Below are 15297 nucleotides of genomic sequence, written 5' to 3'. Positions count from 1 at the left end.
AGATTCTATTCAAAATAGAATTTCCTTTGCAAACTCAGATGCAGATTTGGAAGTTACATCTATTTCATATTGTGGTCAACTGTTTCAGTATATTGCTGCTTTTAACTATTTAGATGAACTATCGTTTTTATTTATAAAATAGTCTCTTTGCATAATATCCTTGCAGGTTTATAATTGTACTTTTCTATAACATCGAGATATTGAAACAACTTCAAATGTATTATTATAATAACATGGACCAATGTGTTTTTCAGGCAATATTCGACTGGGTAGATATTGCAGGTGGTAAATTAGCTTCAATGTCTCCAGTTGGAACAGATCTTGAAACTGTAAAGCAGCAGATTGAAGAGTTGAAGGTATGGGTAGGGCCTAACTAATTTATCAAAGACTTTGCGTTTTTAAGTTTTTGATTCACAGGCTTCTTTATACACATTTATTTGTTTTATATAAATGAGGTGTTTTATTTTGATTATGAAACTGGTTTAATATAGTACCTGCACCTAATAAGCAGTAAATAAGTGCTCCTTAATTGAAGAATACAAAATATTAGAAGTTTTTTTCTTATTAAATCAGTAGCTAGCTATTCTAGAAAAATCAGAAAATACAAAGAAGCAAAAGAGGTGACTTTTTTAGCCACCCAAAATGTAATATCCCCAGAGACAACCACACATGGGTCATGGTTTATAGCCTTTCAGACATCCTTGGGTAGGTGGCAGGATAAGGTATAGGGGACGTATGTGTATTTTATATATATGTACAAAATACAGTGAGGATTTTTATAATGTTGTTATTCATAATTTATTATTGTCAATATACATATAGCAACATTTTTATTTTCTTCATTGTGTTTAGAATAATTAATTTAGTTTTACAGGGTAAAGAAGCACACGTAGGATAATTATGTTTCTAAAAATGTTTGTTTTGTAAATGTTTCTTGTTTTCCATCTGCTTTCCTCTTTAATTTTTTTCTCTTGGGGTTCTTGATCTCCAGCTGTGAAAATGGCTGGCTTTCTCACTGCCTCCTCCGTGCTGGTCATTTACCAAAGTGGGGTCAGCAGTTTCCTTCCTGCTGTTGTGTCCATCCACAGACACGTCTCACCATTTGCAATGAACTCTACTAGATTTCTATAAAAAACTATTACCTGGCTTTAAAAATTGTAGCATTTTCATCTCCAAGTGTGATAACAGAATAGTTCATTTAGAAAAAAAAAAAAAGTGGAGTATTTGTTTTAGAATTTTAGTTACCATCATTAGATTGTTTGTTTTTTTTTTTCTTTATCTTATCATGTAGCAACACATCATATACTTTTACGCATTTACAGCGGTGCAAGACTATATTTTGGATGTTTACATATATCCCAATGGTTTTTGTATAGCAGGCAGGTTAGGAAGGCTGTCTCTGAAATCAGGTTGTCTGAGATTACATTCCAATTCATCCAGTTATTAGCTAAGTGAGTTCAGGAAAGTTATCTAATTGGTCTCATTTCTGTGTCCTTAGCTTAAATTGAGAATAAAGCTATTTCTTTACTAGTTTACTGAGAGTAACTTGAACATAGCAAGTATTCATTATGCCCTAGTTATTACTTTTTAATTATTTTTTTATATGTTTGAAAAATTAAAGGACTGCTTAGTCATTAATCACTATTTAATTATTTACTATTACACATTAAATGTTTTATGAAAGGACAGTTTCCTATTACAAGCAACCATTTGTTAACCTGTGTTGGTTGGCAAAGCTAAGACTACTAAATATGTGTCAGTAAGCACTGGGAGAGAGAATAATGTTATTCTGAGTCAACAGTGGGTGAGTCATAGGGAAAACTAAATATTAATGAACATAGCACAGCTATAGGAAACAAAATGTTCAGTGGATAAAAGATATGTGTATGTATTTGAGCAAGAACTAGTAATTTGAGTTTCTTAGAGATATTTTTCTGGGATTTATATATGTCAGTATTTTATTTTATTTTCTGTAGTTTCAAAATTCATTTATTAAATATTATAATTAGACACTGGAATATGTTCAGCCTTGAAATTTGTTAATTTTTATTATGAAGTACAAAAGTGAAATGTCAAAATTACAAATAAAAACATCTTTCCATCAGAAAACATTGAATAAAGAAAAAAGAATTCCTTTTTATCTATAACTCTTTTGTTGGTAAACTGTGGGTTACATTTTAATTCCTATTTACCCCTACCCACACCATAATAAGAAGTCTGAAGTGGAATAAAGCTAACCCATAGAATTTTTTTTTGTTTAAAGTTACTGATTTGTAACAAATTTTCCTTGTGTATTTCTTTTAAAAAATAGCAATTTAAGTCAGAGGCCTATCAACAGCAGATAGAAATGGAAAGACTGAATCATCAAGCAGAGCTATTGCTGAAGAAAGTAACAGAAGAAAGTGACAAACACACTGTTCAAGACCCATTGATGGAACTGAAATTGATATGGGATAGTCTGGATGAGAGAATTATCAACAGACAGGTAAATACCAAGACTTCTGTTAAGGGTTTGTAAAATTTCAATTGTATGTGTTAATGTAAAATGATTGTTAAAAACTTAAATTAGGTGATTATGTACATAACCTTCTGAAGCCCCTAAATTTTCTTATTTCATTAGAACATTTTCTGCTTCTCACATGCCATGTTTTAACCATAAAGCGTTTCAAACTTAGAATGTAGAAGTATATGATAATTGGGCTTCCCTGGATATGCTTACAGACTTATGCTGCATGAAACAATTGATTTGTTGCCTTTTTAAAATAAATGTATGTTATTTATAATATCAGACTCATACATGGATTTTTTTCCTCTCTACTTTTTCTGTAGCATAAGTTGGAGGGTGCTCTCTTAGCCCTGGGGCAGTTCCAACATGCTCTGGATGAGCTGTTGGCATGGTTGACACACACCGAGGGCTTGCTAAGTGAACAGAAACCTGTTGGAGGAGACCCTAAGGCCATTGAAATTGAACTTGCCAAACATCATGTATGTAGCTCTTGTTGGATATTATGTTTCTTCTCTATGCATTTCTGGTCTCATCAATTTCTTTTATGTTTCTTCTTTATGCATTTTTCAAGTTTGTAATTTTAACACAAGTTTATATTTGACATTTGTAACTCAAGGTTAAACTACTTAAAACACTTCTTTTTTTTAAATTACATTTTATTGATTATGCTGTTACAGTTGTCCTGATTTTTCCCCTTTGTCCTTCTCCACCCAACACCCCCACACCCTCAGGCAATCCCCACCCCATTGTTCATGTCCATGCGTCATGCGTGTAAGTTCTTTGGCTGCTCCATTTCCTACACTGTACTTTATATCCCTCTGGCTGTTCTGTAACTACCTGTTTGTACTTCTTAATCCCCTCACCTCTTCACCCATTCCCCTGTGTTCTGCTACCATCTGGCAACCATTAAAACACTTCTTAAAAGATTATAAAAATATTTTTCTCATTGTTCAAGGCAACTATTATCAAAAACAGCCATGATGGGGGATTTCTGGCTAAATTTTATTAGAGCTCCATGGCAAACACGGCATGCAGGTTTAAAACCCTGATTATACCTAACGTAGCATGGTTTTAAGAGTTCTTGAGCATTGCCTAATAAGTTAAAGATTCAGATGTTGTTCCAGCACAGGTTGTGTGTTTATTTCCTCTGTTCTCCCTCATCTCCACCGGTCTCTCACTCGCTGCTTGATGGGCTTGTCTAACATACTTCTATCTGCCCATCTTTTGTTACGTTGAAGCTTGTTCTTCTCTTTGTCTCTCTTTTCACTGGCTTTTTGTTCTTAGCCCTTTTCTTTATGAATTAGATTTTTTTATATTTTTTATACCATATTGTGTTTAAAAGAATTTTTATACATCCTGCATCTGATTTAACGCTTATAAATTGAAAATTTTTATCTTGAGATCTATGCAACACAATTTTATATTGTTGTCTTCTTTGTGATGCTTGATAATTCTTAATGGAAAATTTCCTGTCTCTTAAAAACCTAGGCTTAATGAATAAAAGGTTATGTGCTCAATAGAGTCTATCCTGACATTCAACAGTCTTTCATAGAACTTTACCATTCACATTAATAGTGTTATCTATTTAAGGTTAGATCCTAAATCCTAACAATAAGTTTTATTAGTTATCAAATAGAAAAAGTTTGATTATTTTACATATTTAATAGCATTAGAAATAAAAGGTAGTTTTTACGATACACAGTTTTTGACTATTCATGCTTTAGTTCTCCTGCATTCATACTGTGTCCACCAGTAATTTTTTTCTAATTTAAATTTTTCTCCTTTTTTTTTTACCTCATTCTGTCTATATTTATAATCATTGCCTAACCATATTTGATTAGGCAATTAGAACTTATGCATCATTAATACTTCTCACTATTTAATGTCTACCTTATACCTTTGCTAAGAGCAGTAATGACTAGTCTGACTGACTCTGCAGACAAACAGAACAAGTTTATTCTCATAGTGTGGGTTTATAGCATTTACATTTTATAAACTTAGCAATTGTCCTGAAGAGTCACATACATCAGTGATGGGAACTTTGTGGAATACAGTAGAGGTGGAAAAATGAGGCACCCTGATCCAGTTATTTTGGTGAGTGATGAGTTGGGAACCTTTAATTTCTGTTTATTTATCTTTGAACAGTTAAGAATGGATCCTTCTTTCATTTCTCAAAGGTCAAGTTAGAGGATTTAGGATTGCCAGCACAGTTGCTGGAGGAAGGGAGGAAATGTTTCCATCTCTCTCATGCCTTCTTCTCCTGTTCCTAGGCTGTGCCTTACACAGCACATAGATCATTTAGAAGAATGAATTTTACAGAATTATTTTTTTTAATATTTTGACCATGAGAGTATTTAAATCTTACCTTTTAAAGGTGATTCCTAGTGTTAACATATCAAAGAGCATGTTTGTTATAAAGAAGACTCCTTACTTAGTTGATTTTATAGTTTGAAAATCACTTCTTCACCGCGTGCCTCAAATGAGTATATACAGAGAAACAGTGATTGTAGAAGGGTAGTACCCTTCAGTGAAAATCCTCCCTGGTCTGCATTTCCCTCCTGATGCGAGATGTCTTACCTAGGACAGGAGATTATGTTTTTTTCTTTCCCATTGACAACCCTCAGTCAATGTGGAGAAGGAGTATCGACTCATACATACATTAGAGGAGGGGTCCATCTGGTTTCCAAAAAGTCTCCTTCAAAGGAAACTGTTTATTACTAAGCTGTATTTGTTCTTTAAAGTGTAATTCTTTTCAGTATAAAAATTTGATCTTTTTAGCCTTGCAACTTGCTTTCTGTACTTAATCACTGTTGCCCTACATTAGTACATTTAAGTGTTATTAACCTATTCTGGGGTTTCTGCTGTATAGCACAATAGGAAGGCAAATTTACTGGGATCTGTAGTAAGCATTTCATATGTTTATTTTCTACTAAAAGAACAGCTTGACTTTGGAATGCTAGGCTTGAGTATTCCCAATACACAGTGAAATAAATCTCTTTCCCTTTAGTGTTAGAGCCTCCCAAGATTCCTGTCAACTTACTCAGTTCTAGCACCAGTCCAACAAGAGAAGATAAAAGAATTTTGTTTGACAGTTTTTCCCTTTTAGAGTGCTAATTGTAAAACTAGGTGCTGTTTATCTTAGAAATGTAATAATTTTATATCTGAAAATGAATACATAGAAATATCTTTTAAATTGTATACTTAAAACATTAAAATTAAGTTCAGTTAAAATGAACTTGAATCAAATGAATACTTTTAGAGCCTTTTAATCATAATGTCTAGTTACTTAATGTCATTAATTGCAAAGCAAGTCTAATGGGAAGAACTAGCAATGGTCTCACATAATCATTTCAGGGGATATTGGCAGACAGGGAGGCTACAAAGGTAATGGTAAAGAAGTCCATCATTTAAAAACTTCATTAGTATTAAAATTCTATGTATATGATGCTTTTGTTTTAGAATTTTTCAAAACCAGGAAACAAAACAATTGCATTAAAAGCGATGTGAACATGCTATAAACTAGCAGCCATAGTGTTATCTTAATATTTTCAGGTGCTCCAGAATGATGTATTAGCTCATCAGTCCACAGTGGAAGCTGTTAAGAAAGCAGGAAATGACCTAATTGAATCAAGTGCAGGAGAAGAAGCAAGCAGCCTTCAGAACAAACTAGAGGTTTTAAATCAACGCTGGCAAAATGTTCTGGAAAAAACAGAAAAAAGAAAGCAGCAGCTGGATGGTGCCTTGCGGCAGGTGAATAAGAGAATATATTCTGAAATTTTCTATAGCCTTCAACACCAAATTAGCATGCAATTCTTTCATTGGTTTACAGACACCTGCTTAATTTTTCTACCTCAAGGAGAAGAGTAAAAAATAAGTGAGATAAAGAGCAGAGTTGATGAGAACGCAGCTCTCTAGTACTTAGTGTAATAGACTTATCTACTAACACTCTCCTGAAGAAGAAATGCAAGGCAAATCCAGGGGCACCTGGCTGTTCTAAAGAATTCATAAAGAAGCTTAGCAGGCTGGATTGTGGAAACCTGGTTTTCTGCTTGAAAGTGACAATGTTTATGGCCCAAACTTAAAACTCTCTGTCACTCTAGGCCAAAGGGTTTCATGGCGAAATTGAGGATTTGCAGCAGTGGCTGACCGACACGGAGCGCCATCTGTTAGCATCGAAACCCCTGGGAGGTTTGCCAGAAACAGCCAGGGAGCAGCTTAATGCCCACATGGTAAGTGTATTATTTCCTCCAGCTCTAGCCTCAGATTAAGAAACTGACCATTTTGTTTGGGCCTTGGTGATAAATAAATCATGGCAGAAGGTTTAAAGGATATACAGTTTTATAGCAGAAATCTCTGTGTAAGTGCTTGAAATGCCATTTATTGATTAATATTTTCAAGTCAGAAACTATTCTTTATTTCAAAGATTAGTGTGTCAATATATGATGAGGTTTTAGAAGTCTAGACATTTTTTTAGAAGTAGACCTTCCCCCATAAACTGATAAACTAGTATGAATAGTGGTAAACATTATGTAAATTAAAAACTGTTGCTCATAGAGTGATAAGAAAAATCCCTGAAGTAGTCAGAATTGACTTAAAAATTATTGATATAATCATTGTGTTGCCATTTCATTTCATAGGAGGCTGGAAAATGTGTTTTGTTCTGTTAAAACAGTTACTTATTTGTTTTAATGGTGTTAGGGCTGTATCTTCAGCTTCGCCTGTACCAGATATGTACAAGAAGAGGCTTCTGTTTGACTGTTCAGTCTGGAGCCTTCTGCCTGTGGGCTGCCCCCACCCAGATTCTGGCACTCCAAAGGACAGGGAGGGAAAAATAATTCAACTTGAGGCTCTGGCTTTCTTTCACAGATATGTGGACTGACAAATTAAATTCAGATTGCCTTTGATTTATTGACATTATTATAATTCAGCTCTGAAAGTTCTAAGAGAAAAGTCTGTTTTAAATTTTGAAAGCTAATCCTCTAATTTTTACGCTTGTGAATTTGCATCAGGAATTCATTTTAATATTCAAGTGCTGATAATTAGTATCCTATGAAATAAAAGTAGAAGTATTTATAGAGATTTGACAAAAGAAATGGGCCATTGCACATTAAAGTCTATATCCTTTAGCAGATGTCTAGTGTTGTTGTAAGAGCTTCTTAAAACTGTACTTATTTGGAAACAATTTTGAATTTGGTGACGTGGAGAGGAAGTAACCATTTGTAGGTATTGTGAAGAAACACAACAGAGTTAATACCTTATTCCCTTTACAACTGTCATAAGCAGTTAAAATAAATCTTATTAATCCCATATGGAATTTTCTAGAAACCTTAAAGTATATTCAGTATTTTAGACAATTATTGTGTTTGTGGTTTTGTTGTTTTTACTGTTGTTTTATGGTTTTGGTTTTATTTTATTTTATTTTATTTTTTGATGCCACAAGAGACCATTGTTTACTGAAAAAGTAATTGACTAAATAGTAAGTTGAGAGTGTTTCTTTCTTCCATAAAGCCAGAATGACTTGCAGATATTTCTTTGCTTTCTTAGAAGTACCTATGTAGCTATTACAGCGTTCATTGGTATAACTTTAATGAATTCTTGAATGAACATACCTGAGATTAATTTCTAATAACAAATATTTTAAAAATGTTAATTAGGAGAATATAAGTAAAAAAAAATGGAAAGCAAAGCGCTTTAGGATATTTTACTTTTAGAAATATATTAGGTATTAGCTTATGTGGTTTGGTGGGGTGTTTCAGATAAATTTGCTATAACCTGATATAATTTACCAGATTATAGAAATTCTAAGATTTAAGGAATTTTAAAGAGTTGTTCATATTTATAATACTTTTTAGTAATATTCTTTTGATATTGTTGTCTTAGAATTGAAGGAAATCACAAAATCTAGAATATTACAGTTTCCTGAGATTTAGCTCTATTAAAAGGTTCCTTTAGGATTATAAGTTTTTAGTAGGTGATATTGTAACCATCTTTAGAAAGGGTTTTTTATGGCTTAAAGTTTTTTAAAGTTTTGAGGCAATAAAAATGTTCTGGAGTTGTTAATAATACCTGCACATCCATGTGAATATGGGTGAATTCTTTGAACTATATTTTAGTTTTAAAAATTATAAAATTGAAAATGTTAGACATAAAATATGTCTAATATGTATAATTGTTCAGTGGGAACAATGATATAACCGATATTATAATTGAATCAGTGAACTAAAACTAGTCATAATTCTTTACATGAACATAACTCTTGTTTTATTGATTTTAAATTCTGAATTTGTTTAAGCAGTATTTTTTATATTCTCTATAGAAAAGATACACACTGCATTCTAATTAAAAGCCTTAAAAATGTTATAATTAGAATACTATTCTCATAGTACTATAGGTTTGCCTTCTGTGATTCCCAAGTCTGAATTATCAACTTAAATCCTTACTATACTGGGTCTTTACTTTCTATCCACTGGGTGTCTTCTGAGCCCCAAAGTAAATTATACCAAAAAATATTATAGTCATTGTATAATATAGTCCAAGAAGAGACTTAGAATCTGCTTTACAGAGGAGGAAATTGAGGCTCAGTGAAGTTAACTTGCCAAAGGTTACAGAGCTGATTGGTTACTGTACAGTGAAGCCTTTCTTGATACAATAACACTTAAAATATTGCTTCACAAACCTTTGCATGATGATAATAACATTTCTGAGATTTCTCAGTAGGAAGGGTGTGGTATAGGTTTAGGTGTTGTTTCAATATAGTGAAATGTTTGAATGTGTGAGGGTTATTCTGTGTGTTGGATAAAGATGAATATATGATAAGGGGCTTGGGATTGATTATCTAGAATAAGGACTCTGAGATTTTATTCTCTTAAAAATGATAAAACTTGGGGGGGGGTTGTTATCTCAATTTAGGAAATCTGTGCTGCCTTTGATGTTAAAGAAGAAACATATAGGAGTCTGATGCAGAAAGGCCAACAGATGCTTGCAAGATGCCCTGAATCTGCAGAGACAAATATTGACCAAGACATAAATAACTTGAAAGAAAAATGGGAATCAGTGGAAACCAAACTCAGTGAAAGGAAGGTATGTGCCTTGATTGATATAATAGAATGAATGTTTTAGTCATTTTATTTCATGGGTTTTACCTTATCTCCAAGTAGCATGCCCAGTGGAACTTTTACTGATCCATGTTTGAATTTTCTTTGTATACATTAGGAGGTTTTATGGGGGTCAGTTTAAAATAGTATTCTGTCTTAACATAGTAGATTAAAGTAATCCATGCAAACATAGATAATAGTATATCATAGATCACTTCCTGTTTATATTTTTAAGTTTGTGAACCACTCAAATTCTGGATTGTTAAACAATTCTACTCTAATCACACTTATTAAGCAAAAGGGCGTGTAGAGAGAAGGAGGGAGGGAGGTCAAGAGAAGGAGATAATTGTCTATATATAAAAAACATTTCATAACAAAAATCCATGACATGGGATTTAAAGTATTGCTATTTAATGCTGTAAGACGATAGGATAGGAATATTAGCTTGTATGCCCTCACTGATACATCATAAATATATTTTGTAGTATTGCAACCTCAAAAATTAATCATATGACTGTCAAATTTTCTTTCTACAGATTCTGTTTAGTAATTGTGTTTTGCGGTTAACTGTCCCCCAAACCACAATTTAATGTATTTTAAAATGTTTTTAGCTGCAGTGAGATGCTTCTTACTGTACTTCAAGGAGTTTGAGTTGCCGTATCTTAGTGAAGACCCATAACATTCATAAACTGTTTAGGTAATTAGCTTATGCATAAATAAAGTATAGATGGAAAGAAAATCTGCCAGAGAGTGGTTTAACTGCGTGGAAGAAAATTCTCAAATATCATCAAATACTAAATAATCTTTCTTCACAGACTAAACTGGAAGAAGCCCTCAACTTGGCAATGGAGTTCCACAATTCTCTCCAAGACTTCATCAACTGGCTCACCCAGGCTGAACAGACCCTAAATGTAGCTTCTCGGCCAAGCCTTATCTTGGACACAGTCTTATTTCAGATCGATGAACACAAGGTATACTATAGCTCAAATGGATAACATTCTGATTTCATACCTTTGTAGACAGCAGACTGTTTTAATGTCGAAAGCATGAATTTGATAGGAATATTAGCTTGTATGCCCTCACTGATACATCATAAATATATTTTGTAGTATTGCAACCTCAAAAATTAATCATATGACTGTCAAATTTTCTTTCTACAGATTCTGTTTAGTAATTGTGTTTTGCGGTTAACTGTCCCCCAAACCACAACTTTCTTCTGTCCTTTGAAATAGTTTCTGCTTCTGACACCAGAAGCATTTTCAAGATAGATCAGTTTCTCATTTGTTCCTAATTTTACCTTTTCTTGTGAAAGGTGTTTGCCAATGAAGTAAATTCTCACCGTGAGCAGATAATAGAGCTGGATAAAACTGGAACCCACCTGAAATATTTTAGCCAGAAACAAGATGTTGTCCTCATTAAGAATCTACTTATCAGTGTACAAAGTCGATGGGAAAAAGTGGTTCAGCGGTTAGTGGAAAGAGGAAGATCTTTGGATGATGCGAGGAAGAGGGCCAAGCAGGTAAACCTTTATAAAAATTCTCTGAACTTGGCAATAAATCCGTTCTAGCCGTCGAAATATATGTTATGTTATTGAAGTACTTCTATTGCAGGCTGTACTAGGTATATTGATCCTGGCACGAAGCCAAGGTGTCTATTTCCAAAAAGGACAGTGGCCTCACTTTTGGACCTGGCAGCAACTTCAGGCCTTGGGGGCGAATCCTGAAAAGACTGGATATAGCTTTGCTTCATAGATGAACCATTATCATAAGGCCCGAAAAGAGGCTCAAAATTTTTATTACTGGGTTTACTTGTTTTTTTTCCTTTGTCCTTTCAACCTCCACTCTCATATTCAGAGTGAGACATCATACTTTATTATATCACTACCTTTTGTTTAGTTCCTAAGCCAAACTTTCTTCAAACTGTCAGAGGTGAGAGCCAGACAGCCTTCTAGCCAGCTTTCAGAAAGGGTGTGTTTTGTGTTTGAGGTGGTTGGTACGCCTCACCTCTCTGAATCTGTATACTTGTTGGCAAGCCTTTATTTCTTTTCTAACATTTTGATATAGCTCCATCCCACTTTTCAATTGTTTGAATCTTTTGGGCCTGCTTTTTTTTTTTTTTTAATCTAGAAACACAAGGAACTTCCCTTACTTCCTTCACCTGTTATTAATAATCTATTTTAGACTAAACACAGAGAAGTAAAATATGTGTCTCTATTCCCACCTTGCTTGGCATATATCTTTGAGTCTTACTAGAAACTAGAAAGTGTCATATTGAGGCTAAATTTTATGACTCTTTCTGTCCCAGCCAGTTTCATTTGTCCGTCACTGGTGCTGGACTGCATTGTTTTTGGGAAGCTGGGTTTAGTTGGGTGATACAAAAGGTGTCATGGGAGTCTAGTGTTTCATTGTTTAAAGTTATCAACATAAGTTTTTAAAGTCTTTAGAAATGACAGATTGCACTGTTATAGGATTACATGGCCTATATCCCTTTTTGAGTGGGAGGTATAATATATGCAGTGCTATAAGTGAGTCTCTGGAATGGAACCGGTCTCCAGTGATTTTGTAAGACAGTATCATTGCTGAGCCTGACACTTTTCTCTCCACATATGTAACAGGGTCATCTGCAGTATGGGTTTTTATGAGTTATGAACATCTATTTAGCTTATAAAAATCCTTTGGCTGCCAGAAGCCAGTTGCCCACCCTTTTCTGCCCTTCTCCACTTAATCAGTTTTATCTTCCTATTTTATTCAATTAACTTTATAAGAATTTTCTACTGGTCTCAGTGGGAAAGTATAGCATTTCTTCTATTTGTGTGACTTAAAAATAGTTATGAAAGTAGAACCAGCCTTAGGACCTGTGTGTTTATACCATCGACCTTACATCTGTCTGTTACAGCCAATGTTATTTGTAGTAAGACTTCCTAATACCATGGCTAGCTGGATCTTTATTTGTTTTTATTCTAATATCTCAGTTTTTCACTCAGGTGTTGACCATAGCGATCTGACTTTGACAGCGTCTATGCCTGTTCTGGCCTCCCTGTTCCTCTGTTGAAATGGATTAGAGTTATGGGAGGGGCGTGTAGGAAGAGCAGGCTTGTGATGAGATAGTATCTAGTGGACCCGTGTGGCTCTGTGATTCCGTGCTCTTACTGTGATGTCTTTGTAAGAAGCGTCTTTTTGTTATTTCATTATTAATGTGCTTTGATATAAAACACATTTTATTTCAATTACTTGAATCATTGCTATATATCTGTTCACTTAAGTTTATTATGAGAAATAATGTATAACTATTTTCATAATTTTATCTCCAAAAATAGTACCCACTAGTTCTCAGTGATAAACAGAAAACAGACTGTGGGTGAAATTAAATATTTGTAGCACCAGACTTTTTCAAGATCATAGATAACAAAGAGAATTATATTTTGTTAGAACTCAAATGTTGTGGGTGCTCTTACATATTAAACCAGTATGTGAGGCATGGGTATTAATTTGAGGATTTTGATAGCAGCAACAAAGATGTTAACCAGTCTTTGTATTAAATAGGAAAAAAATGACCTCTTTTTCTTGTTACTTTATAAAGCCATTTGACAAACTTTATCCTCGTCCTGTTTTGTTCCTTTTCTTAACCATCGAAGTAAACCCAGATCTGTCAAGAGATAGCAGAAGGAAATAAAATTCTCTGAGAGTTGATGTTAATTATTAAGCAAAACTGAGTTCTCCCCGGTGCTCCCTAACATTTCTATTTTTGTTAAACTTTATGTGCTTGAATGAATTGTGCTGAAGTGACCATTGGACAGGACCACAAAAGCCAAATGTTAAGAACGTTTGTAAACTGCTGATGAAATTACTCCTTTTTTCTTCCTCAAGGGAAATGTTGAGTGAATCATTTTCAACATTTCATTAACATTAATTTCTATTTTAAATAAATATTAGATTTTCTGGATGAAATGTGAATTTCTTTACAGTTCCATGAAGCTTGGAGTAAACTTATGGAGTGGCTAGAAGAGTCAGAAAAGTCTTTGGATTCTGAACTGGAAATAGCCAATGATCCAGACAAAATAAAAACGCAACTCACACAGCATAAGGTGGGTCTACAATTGAGAAAAGCCTATTGTGTCTTTATATACTTCAAGATCACTTTTAAATTCTTATTTGACTGTGTATTTATTCATCACTTGGGGAAAGAAAGGTTGACCATTGTGAACTACGTGAGATTTAAAGCCAGTTGTCCTTCACAGTAGTATCTTTACTGTTCAGGGACCATTCCATTATGATCCAGAGTTCATTGATGTAAGAGACAAAATTAAAACTGGAAGTCTTCTACAATCTAAAATGTATAAAGGATTTGTAGGAGTTCAAACACTGGCAATTCAGTTTTTAACAATTGTCTCATCTTGTGTTTTTTTTTTTTCATAGGCCATGGAGGAGATAATTCTATAGTAAAAAGTAATATAAATTTCTCCATATAGATGTATAGATTCTTTTTTAACAGTGCATCGGGGAAAATTGGTTTCTTCAACCTAAATTGGCATTTTATTGTGTGTATGTGGGTATATGAAATTCCATTCTTACCCTTAACAACACATAGTCAGTGGTTCCTTATATGGATTAGAAGATGTAGAAACATCGCATTTTATATTTTCCACCTTTTCTATTCCTACTACGTGGCATTCCAAAAGCAATTCCCCGTTCTCCTCAAAGCTAATGCATTTGGGTCTCTCCGTAATTCTGTGTGATCATCAGCACTCAGGAGCGTTGTTCCTGCAAAACACCTTTACAGTTTTAGGCATCTACATATAAATCATTGCTTGAAACATGAGAAGTTATAAAAGGATGGAGAAAATTGGGGCCATGTAAAGTCATCATCAGAAAATCCCAGCCATGGTCTTCATGTCGGTTGGACGCTTCCACTGGTGAAACCTCACCACGGAGGGTCACGACCCTAGGATGCTGGAAACAAACATATTGAGCATCTGTTTTTGTATAGAGGAGGGCTTAAGAGCGGCTGGTGCTGCTGGCACCGCGGGTCCCTGAGCTGTCACGTCCAGTGTGGGCAGCACCGTGACAGTGAGCAGCACCTTCCTTCCTTCCCTCTGAGGGAAAAACGAGAGCCTCCTTCTAATATAGACTGTCTTATTAGAATTTGATTGTAGATGTCATGTCCTCTAGTCTGATGAAAGTGTATTGAATATTTAAATTTGAAAAACCTAGTGACAGATGCAAAGAACCCTGTTAGATTCTCTATTTTCCCTAGTGCGACTTATTGTCACAGTCACCATTTTTCCAAGATAAAGATACATGGTACATTCAGCCAATTTTATAAGAAGTCCTTTCTGTTCATTACTTTGGTATAGTTTGTCTTTAAAAAGTTTTAACCTACCCTGTATTCAGCTATAACATTTATTATATATCTGCTATATGAAGAAAATCTGTCAATACCATGATTATAAAACTAACATCCTGTTTAGAATAACATGAAAAAAATAATATCTGCAGAAAACAAACTGCAGAAATAGTGTGACATTGTAATGGTGTTCATTGCTAAAAAATCCCCAGATGTAATTGCCTCCTATTACAAGACACAATAAATATCTTAGTCATTATAAGACACTTAAAATGTCTTGCTTTTAAAGGCAATAAAAACTTATTAGGTAATTGTAACTGAGGTTATTCTGGAAAATTACACATTTGTGTAACA

At 34.0% G+C, this 15297-nt stretch overlaps 1 protein-coding gene across 9 annotated transcripts in view; it reads left to right on the top strand.

Annotated features, from left to right (window-relative positions):
- Positions 1–15297, top strand: part of DST (dystonin) — a 435492-nt gene that overhangs the window by 392107 nt on the left and 28088 nt on the right. For all 9 annotated transcript variants that reach the window (XM_090282621.1, XM_090282619.1, XM_090282618.1 and 6 more), the window contains 9 exons: positions 255–356; positions 2312–2485; positions 2830–2985; positions 6059–6256; positions 6607–6735; positions 9416–9586; positions 10416–10571; positions 10913–11119; positions 13565–13684. In XM_090282621.1, the coding sequence (XP_090138747.1) occupies positions 255–356; positions 2312–2485; positions 2830–2985; positions 6059–6256; positions 6607–6735; positions 9416–9586; positions 10416–10571; positions 10913–11119; positions 13565–13684 (1413 nt within the window). The remainder of the gene's footprint in view (positions 1–254; positions 357–2311; positions 2486–2829; positions 2986–6058; positions 6257–6606; positions 6736–9415; positions 9587–10415; positions 10572–10912; positions 11120–13564; positions 13685–15297) is intronic.

Source organism: Furipterus horrens, unplaced genomic scaffold, assembly GCF_987537825.1.
Source record: "Furipterus horrens unplaced genomic scaffold, mFurHor1.1.pri manual_scaffold_6, whole genome shotgun sequence".
NCBI classification, from domain to species: Eukaryota; Metazoa; Chordata; class Mammalia; order Chiroptera; family Furipteridae; genus Furipterus; species Furipterus horrens.
The sequence above is the reverse complement of the archived record's forward strand: the minus strand, read 5'-3'. Positions and strand labels throughout refer to the sequence as shown.